Source organism: Camponotus vicinus, unplaced genomic scaffold (genome assembly GCF_025532165.1).
Source record: "Camponotus vicinus isolate PSW18456_S1 unplaced genomic scaffold, iyCamVici1.0 SCAF_11, whole genome shotgun sequence".
In the NCBI taxonomy this organism is placed as follows: Eukaryota; Metazoa; Arthropoda; class Insecta; order Hymenoptera; family Formicidae; genus Camponotus; species Camponotus vicinus.
In genome coordinates, this window is record NW_028141947.1 from 255,167 (window position 1) to 264,888 (window position 9,722).

At 27.6% G+C, this 9,722-nt stretch overlaps 1 protein-coding gene across 1 annotated transcript; it reads left to right on the forward strand.

The window, feature by feature from the left end:
* Positions 1-688: 688 nt before the first annotated feature.
* LOC145962319 (short-chain dehydrogenase/reductase family 16C member 6-like) lies at positions 689-9,074 on the forward strand. The gene is made up of 8 exons (XM_083083321.1): positions 689-907; positions 4,839-4,998; positions 6,104-6,258; positions 6,422-6,599; positions 6,814-6,943; positions 7,049-7,169; positions 7,683-7,808; positions 8,249-9,074. The coding sequence occupies exons 2-8, from the start codon at positions 4,858-4,860 to the stop codon at positions 8,316-8,318; spliced, it is 921 nt and encodes a 306-aa protein (XP_082939447.1). The 5' UTR covers positions 689-907; positions 4,839-4,857; the 3' UTR covers positions 8,319-9,074.
* The last annotated feature ends 648 nt before the right edge of the window (positions 9,075-9,722 follow it).

Below are 9,722 nucleotides of genomic sequence, written 5' to 3' on the forward strand. Positions count from 1 at the left end.
GCATTTCGATGTTGGCGAAAGTGCGACACTTTAAATTCAAAATCATCCCGAAATTTCTCCAAATATACGAATGTAATTATAAGATTCGATATATGTTTCAAAACTGTATTAAAATTATCTCTATTCGTAAGATAAACTTAGCGAGCGTGATTTCTTCACGATGATGGCAGCATCGATACGTACAACTTTAAAACTATCATTACAGAGTAATCAACTAGTAAAATCATAAGTCAGCAATCCACAGAGAGTATTCCCATAGAGAAGATTGAATCGCGCCATCACTTTTCTATTTAAAGGCTGGCTAACTGAGAGAAAGAGAGAGATCCTTCGTCTCTCTTATTCTTATTCAGTATCCCTCGATAAACTGTGACACAAATAGTCATGTTGCACGATGAACTTTACGGAGAATTCGCATAGTTTAATGTCACATGGGACTCCCATAGGGGTTTCAGGTCAATATTCGAGAGAAAGAAATACTCGTATCACGCGACTTGAATTTCTTCGCGAGCTGTAATAATTTTTCCTCGAGCTACCCCAGCTCTTACGACGATGCTCTACTGGCGGAAGTGCGGACGCGTACCGAACGGTCACCCACCCACCCAACCATCCAGAGACGGCTTCGCTTTAATAGACGTTTCTACTGCACGTTGATAATGGTTGCGGTCGTCTTATAGTCCAACATCTCTGGCAACGGCCGATGGCTCACGCTCGCGCGTCGACCAGCTGTCGCGATTGTGGTAGTGATGGAAAATTCGCGTTGGTAGCGGTCAGGGAAGCTCTATAGCTGATCGTGGTTTAGTCGTAGTCCGTACGCAAACGGCGACGGTTCGTAACTTATCCAAGTTCATTCGTGTTATCTTTGGTGTTCATCTAAGACAGATTTAAGGCTTATTCGTCGCCGATCAGAGTGAGTAATTGAAAGTAATTTGAAAGATTCCCTCTTGAGAGATTTGCGCTAGGAGGAAAGAGAGAGTGAGGGAATGATGTGTCCGAGTATGAAAAATTTCGAAAATTGACTCCTTTTTAATTAACGCTAAGTTAAAAGTTGATTTTGTATTTTGTATGAGATTAATTCCTGATAAAAAAAAATGCCTATTTTCTATTCTTAATATTCTCAACTGATCATGTCAAGCTGGTTCTTTCAAGAAATTACAGTCTCTTGTTCGTCTTTAATAATTCTAACGAACGCAGACAGACGTGTCGCAAGAAAAACTACGCAAGATGTGAGTTATAAACATTGTGCAGTGTGTAATTTTATTCTTTGAACTAGTCCTTTCTAATTGTTTTCAATTATTCTGATAATCAACTAGTTATGAATGTACTCTTTATTGAAAAATAATAACATTTTTTAATTCTTAATACTTTTCGAGATTCAATGATAAATTAAAATTTTATTAATATATAGTTTGTCAAAAATGAAGTAAATTGTGCGAATTAAATAAAATTAAATATTTTTATAAATTTTCAACTTATTTCATAAGCGAAATTTCTACAGTGAAATCTTTGAAATTATCCGAATTATCGATTAACCGAAGAAATAAACATCAAAATTATTTTTGATGGACGTTACATACAATAATAATTCCAGTTGTTTTTCTCTCATAAACAGATAGAACTTTCAGCGAAATGTAAATATTTGAATAAAAAATATAAACAAGATAATAAATAATAATTAATTGTTCGACCAATAATATTGTGATCGAAAAGGAATCGAATATAGAATTGATAAATCATCTGTGATATTTAAAAATTAAAAATATTAAAGTATAAAGAATTGTCTGTATTCGAGACTATAAAATTCGTTTATAAAAAAATAATAAATATTGTGTATTTAACCTTGTGTCGATTATGTTAAGAAATTCATTATAAAAATTCATTAAGCAGTTTGTCCCCCAATTTTAATTCAACTAATAAACATTCTGTTGTATTAAAGCACTGATATCAAATTAAGTAAAAAAATGTTCGCAAAGGAAAAATAGCTTCTACCTTATTCTTTAAAGAATATGCTTTGAATGTTTCGTAAATCTTATAAGGCAAGCAACACTTATGTATTTCATAATTTTTTTACCAGTCTTATATTTCACGCTGATGTTATTATAGATAGACATGCTTTGTGTAATACAACGTGATTATGTGGAACAAGAGAAATTTCTAACATATAATTTTATGAAGTAATCTTGAACTTTATAAATTAATCGGATCAATCATTATAAATATTCCGAATCTTAAAGATTAAAAAAAATTTTTCGAATAAAGCTAGTTAGTACTTGAAGTCTTCATTCCTCATATAAATCTGTATTGTAATATATTAATTAGCCAGACCAAAAAAATTTTATGGAAACTTAATTCTCAAACTTAATATAAGAATTATCCAATGTATAAAGAAGATTACACATCAGATTGAAAAGAAAATATCAAAATAAAAAAGTTCAATGCTACTCTTTAGATATATGAGATATATGAGAGGAAAATATTTTCAAATAATTCTGCGTTGCCAAACAGAGTCTGATATTCGCAAAGCTAACAAAGAATGTGTGTGGAAAGATGATCGGGAGAGTGGGAAGAAAACCATCTGATTCGCTACCTTCATGGTCACAATAAAAGGATAAAGACAAAATGTGGTTCTGAACTGGTGCCGGCAGCATTTATACGAAACATGTTATCGGTTATAATTTTTAGGTATTGCCTAACGGTAATACAAAAATATATAAATAAAACATTTATGTATATTATTATTAGCTCATATATAATATATTTAATCTACTGACAGAAACATACATTCCTATGCATTAAAACATGTTGATAGAAAATTAAAATTCAGACGTTCATTGTATACGCACTTATATTTTTCGGTAGATTAGACTCTTGTCACTCAAACGTGCCGTTCTACATTGTGGCCTTGTATTTTGAAATTGCGTGATTGTGAATGTCGCGTGATTAATCTCTTTTTCTTACATTTTTGGAACGTGTTAATGCCAGTTTTTAAAATTGATTTTGATTAGATATATAATAATAATTGTGTATAATGCTAACCATCAATACATAAAAGTTCATAATTTTAAATTTTTATTACATTTGGTTATTTGTTTATCGATTAAAAAATTTGGAGCAACACAGTCCATAAAACAATGTAAGAAGTATATGACGAATATAAATTGCATATAAAAAAAAATACTCCTCGGAATATATATATATACACTCCTCGAAATAAATAAATAAATAAATAAATAAATAAATATATATATATATATATATATATATATACACACACACATATATATATTTACCTATTTATAAAGATATATTGAATTCATTCTCAACATAAGATTTAAAAGTATTTCTCTTAATGAGGTATATAAAAATACTAATTTCTTTAAATATTACAAAAATTTTGTTTTTTCTTCTTCGTAATCGAAAATATGTCATTAAAAAAGTTATATAGACATATAAAAAAAATCAAATAAAGTTAATATGAATAACTACGTAGAACTAGGTATGCGAAATAGGTGCAACAATGAGCTCATGTCATGATATGTGACACGTAATCAGTATATACTGCCCACGATTGTTGCAGTAACCTAGTTCCTTCAATGAGATAAAAAGTCGAATATATCTCGAGTTACTCTATTCCTAAAATTTTTCGTATTATTTAGAGAAATATGAAAGAAACTTATTGTTAGAAAAAAAATTCAATAACAAATTATCACTCGATGTCTACTACAGAATCTGTAGTTCTAATTCATAGCCTCAATGACGTAAGTTATTGCAGTAACAATTTATTGCCATTTAAAAGTTCGAAAATTATTGATCATACTAATCAAGATGCTCCAATCATGTTTTTTTTTGCTAAGAAAAAACTACAAAAATTTAACATTACAATTTGCGATTTTTACAAATCATTACAAGATCGAAGCGATAATTATGTTACTTATGTTTTGTTATTGAAATGGACATATATAAATTAACTCAATTAAAAAATAGTAATAATATTGCAGCGATAATCTCAAAATAATTAGACGTCATATTTTTAAATATGATTTATGACTCATAAAGTATGATTTATGATTCGCAATGTGCAATTTGTTATTACGATTTAATTATTTAATTATTTATTGTGTACAAAGAACGAATATTATATAACACAACGTAGTTGTGCATTACAACGTAGTTGTGCATTACAACGGATTCTTGCTATCAAGTTTAAATTGATACATATATAGTGCAATCACGCATATGCACGCGCGCGAAAAATAGATTCAATTATATTAGAATATTAGAAAAAGGTATTTCAAAACTTTCTTCCTACAGAAAAAAGATCAATTATTAAGATATTACTAGAAGGAAATATTATATATTACTATTTTATTATTTCTACAAATAAATGAAATTAATAAATTAGTGATTAAGGCCATTAATTTTCTCATTCTCTCTAACAAGGAAAAAGATGAAAATTAGCTGTATCGCAAACCAACAATCTAGTTATATAACGGCAGATGTGAAAAATGTAAAAAAAAATGATACCATGCATTTACTGGTTATACGCAACAGAATAACATGAATCACTACTAGCGCATATAACCAGTAAATGCACGATATCATTCATATATATATATATATATATATATATATATATATATATATATATGAAGTTTATTATCATATTTTTATAGTATGTACAGAATAAATCATCAGTTGATATATGTATAAATATATAGTTTGTTGATAAATACTCTATTATAATAAATTCTTTGCGCTATAAAAAATTATTTTTTTAAAAATTACTCAATAATAATATTATTAAAATTACAAATTATATCAAAATTTCGTCAATTTTGCAGATCGACATATCAGATAACCATGGTAAAAGCATACAATGGTGCGTTGCTCCTAGCGGATGTCTTGCTGCTTATTTTGAAGATTCTATATTACATCTGCGAAAGCGTGTATAAATTTTTCGTCCCAACAGAAGAGAAGAGCGTAGTTGGTGAAATCGTTTTAGTATGTATCAAGTTTACAAAAATTCATGTAATTTAATAAAATTATTTTTACATTAAATAAAAAAATAAAACGCAACGATTACATTCAATTTAAGTTGCAACTTATTGTTAGATATTGTTGCATATAAATAAAGATATATTAATTGTTAAATGATGATCGTTAAATAATTTTAAAAAATTTTCATTTTAAAGAAATTTTTTCTTTTTTGTTTTCTCTAGAAGTTTATATTATGAGTATATAATTTCATATTCGTCATTCCGCCCAATTCAAAAATAAATTACCAAGTACATAAAAAATATTCTACCTTATATGCAACAAAACGTTTAATGAAAAAATATCCCTAAAAATAATTTATAAAAATTTTCCCTCAAAAAATATATATAATTTTCCTAAAAAAAAATCAAAACTAAATATGAAATCAATAATTAATTAGCCAAGTACATTGAAGCAATTGATAATTTAAAATATTTGTCACAAATTCAATCTTGCATTTATGTATTATAGATTCTGGACAAAATGAAAATGATTTTTAAAAAAAATTCCATACTTTGTATGATATATAAAAATACATTATTATGTGTGATCCAAATAAATATTTGTACAATATATGAAATAGCATTAATATATTGCGGGTTTTATATTGCAGATTACAATTCCGCCCAATTCAAAAATAAATTATGACGAGTGCAATTCATTATTAATTCAAAAATATGTTTTTATAATATAAATATAATCAATTATAATAAAAATAACAAAAAATAAATGTAATTATCATATATTATTTATTACTATCTTCTTAATTATTTCATATATTATTTATCATCTATAAATTCGCTCGAATAAACAGATTTTCTTCCACTGAACAATATACACATAATTACAATTTGTTGTAAAGAATATTTTACATAATTTTAATTTTTTACATGATGCGCTTATTCGAAAACAATTTTAAGGTAAATTTAGAATGGAGGAAAATTAATATTCTCATTTGTGTAACAAAATAAATGAAATTTAATATTATCTTTATTTCTGGAAAGCATAATAAGTAATTTTAAAAACATATGTAAATTAATAATGTATATTACATCTTATTATGCTTGTATAGATAACAGGCGCGGGTCATGGTATCGGAAAAGAGTTGGCACTCCGTTACGCATCTCTGGGCGCAACCGTGGTATGTTGGGATTTAAATCAAGAAGCAAACGAGGAGACATTGAGCGAAATAAAAAAGACGGGAACGACTGCAGCATACGCGTATCAGTATGTATTATTATTTTTTCTTTCTACAAAAATAAATATAAAATCAAATAAAAATAAAATCGAGAGAAATCGACGCTACTCGAGATGCGTTATAATAAAAATTACAATTCGATAGGACAAATTCAATTAAATTCTAATAAAGCATCTTTATTTTGATACGCAGATGTGACGTATCGGAAAGGGAACAAGTCCTCAGCGTGGCCGAGAAAGTCAAAAAGGAAGTCGGAGACGTTACTATCTTGGTTAACAATGCTGGTATAATGCCTTGCCACGCCTTCCTTGATCATACAATCGACGAAATTAAACGAATCTTCGACATTAACGTACTGGCCCACTTCTGGGTAAATGAATAAAAATTAATACATATGAATGTTAATTGAATATATATGTATAAAAAAATCTTTCAAACGTGTATTATTTTTTAATAGAACTATCTAAAATCTAAATCTAAAATGAGATTATATAATACTAATAATTACTATATATATAAAATATGAAATATTTTTTGATCGCAAGCTATTTGTAATAATATTTATGTTCTATTGTTCTATTCAGATGCTGCAAGCATTTCTGCCAAGTATGATCGAAAAAAATCATGGTCATGTTGTTGCACTCTCGTCATTGGCAGGAATCGGTGGCCTTCCGAATTTAGTTCCCTATTGCGCTTCGAAATTCGCAGTTAGAGGTAAGCAAACTCGTATTCTTTTTAATTTTAATACCGCATTTCATGTATAAACACATTGATGCGCAAAATATAGGCTTTATTCTCAATCGTGCCATGTAATTACAGGGCTTATGGAATCAATTAGTGAGGAATTACGGATATCTACCAAAGGGAAATCTTTAATCAAATTTACTACCATTTATCCGTACATGGTAGACACCGGACTTTGCAAGAAACCAAAGATAAGGTAAGAGTATTTATAAATGAAACGTATATGCACACAAAGAATGCATTCATAAAGGATGTTTCGCAATACACGACATGTAATTCCGCTGTTAATTATTGTACTGTATGTATTACTATGTACTATAACAAATAATTATGTGCAAGACTGATTCGTAAAATTGGATATTTCATGACATATTTCTAAATCATAATGATAGATTATGCATGGATACTCACAAATATATAATTATCTACATATCGTTATTAACTAGCTATACTTTTTACATGCAGACTAAATTTTTGGATGCGAGGTGAGCTATTGCGTTCTTTTATACCAGAAAAAATATGTGGAACACACGTATATGACGCAAAATAAATTTATAAGCAGTTTATTTTAGATCTTACACGTTAAGAACACTTGCACTTTAGCATTTCGAATAAAATTTTAAATGGCATGAAGTTAATAATTATTCTTTATCTATCTTAATAATTTTTTTTATTATCAGTAGTAGTAAAAATATTTTAATTTCAATAGGTTTCCGAATGCCATGCCGTTGGTTTCACCGGGACAAACAGCTTCACAAATAATCCGTGCGCAGAGGCGCGATTATCGAGAGAGATCTGTGCCTCCAGTATGGCTGCCATTGGGCATAATGTTAAGGTAATCAAATTCTTACAAAATCTTCGAATATATAAAAATCCTAATAGCGTAAAGAAAATATTCTAAAAAATATATTTCGGTACATTAATATTTGAAGTTATAGTTAATGATATAAAAAAGATTGTCAAAAACACAAATTGGTGCAGGTAGAAAGAAAGAGAAAAAAAGAGAGAAAGAGAGAGAAAACCCGTCAATTTGATTTTTGTGATCAGTTTTATCAGCCAATTTTACTTTAATATTTATTTAATGAACTCAGGATATATACATATATTCAATAATCGTTACTAGACTTTTCTCATAACATGTTGCGAATGCCAATTTTCGTTAATATCACAATTTATCTGTTATAATTTTTTATACCTATCATAATTTTTTAAAGAAATGTTAGTAACAAATAAAAATAAGAAAAGTCAATCAATGTATAAATATTTTCATTTCAGGAATTTTCCCGATAATGCGTTACACACCTTAATAGATTTCTGCGACAGTGGTGTCGAGGCAGTGAGCTAACAGACACAAGAAACACTCATATATATATATATAAAAAAAAACAACTTAAAAAATCAAATCTGTGAATAAAATTTTTGATACGATTATGTATAAAATCTATTAAGTTTCCGCACTTTTTATAAGATAAAATAATTCGAAATTGCCAACAGTTTTTAGATTGTTAACACGTTTAAAGTAAAACATTTTAGAGTTGCCTTTCTCTTTTTGATATCGCTCTACATATGGTAAAAATAATTATTTTGATTAATTAATCATAAATAATTAATTGTCGTAAACACCGGAGTAATGTGCATAAACGCACAAGTGTAGATGTTTATACAATAAGCAACATTAGTGTTGTAAGTAATTCTTTTGTAAAATGTACCGAAAGGAATTGCATAAAAATGCTTCACCGTTGTAATCACATGAGCATATATATCAATTTTTAATTTTAATGAACAGCATTATTTCGTTCTGTTAAACTGATAATCAAAATATGGTATACCTGTAATGATAAATCGCGTATAGTCTGTTATTTATAAAACTAATAATTTACTCCGATAAACTTCTGCTCACACTTGTGTGTATATTGTTATTTCATAAGAGTTACTTATATAATATATAAATATACATTAGCAATTTATATTATTATAACAAAGCGCAATATGCATATATACATTATATATTATATAAAATTGTCTGCGAAATGTTATTTGCGAGTATTTCATGTATGATAATGTGCGTATTTCTTGTCGACAATATAAGTTCATCAAGAGATTGACGATTTGATATGATTCGATGTTCTCAAATTCTAATCTATACTGCTATTTTTGCACACAACTAACTTTTGTATAATCTTTTATTTCCACTTTTTTACTTTTGTTGTGTTCAAAGATAGCACTTTTATATACATATATACATATAACATATCCATATTATACACATATATCGGAAGAAATTTATTCAAAGTTACAAAATTTTGATACAATAACAATATTTATCAATGCTGTCTCGAGATACGTATTTATATCTAATTTGTTTGTTATATTTAGTCTGTTTTTCTATTAACAGTAAATAAATTAATTTTCAAACATTGGAAATATAAAAATAAAAGATTACAACTGTTAAGTAATTAAATAAATAAAGATTTCACTATATGAACGAATTAAAAGTTATTTGATAATTTCTGTAATTATATCTCTCTCATATGGCACGCCGTTTTGCTATTTATTAATAAGATTTTCTTAACCTAAAATAAAAATTCAATAATTGATTTAAACTGAAGTAGATAGTTTTTCGGCATCATTTTTATTATGTTATAACATAATAAAAATGAATTAAAATTATGTCTTGACAAAATTAATTCAAAATACATAGGTCCATATTCTAAATTTTTTTTTATCGATAAAAGTGCCTCTAAAAGTG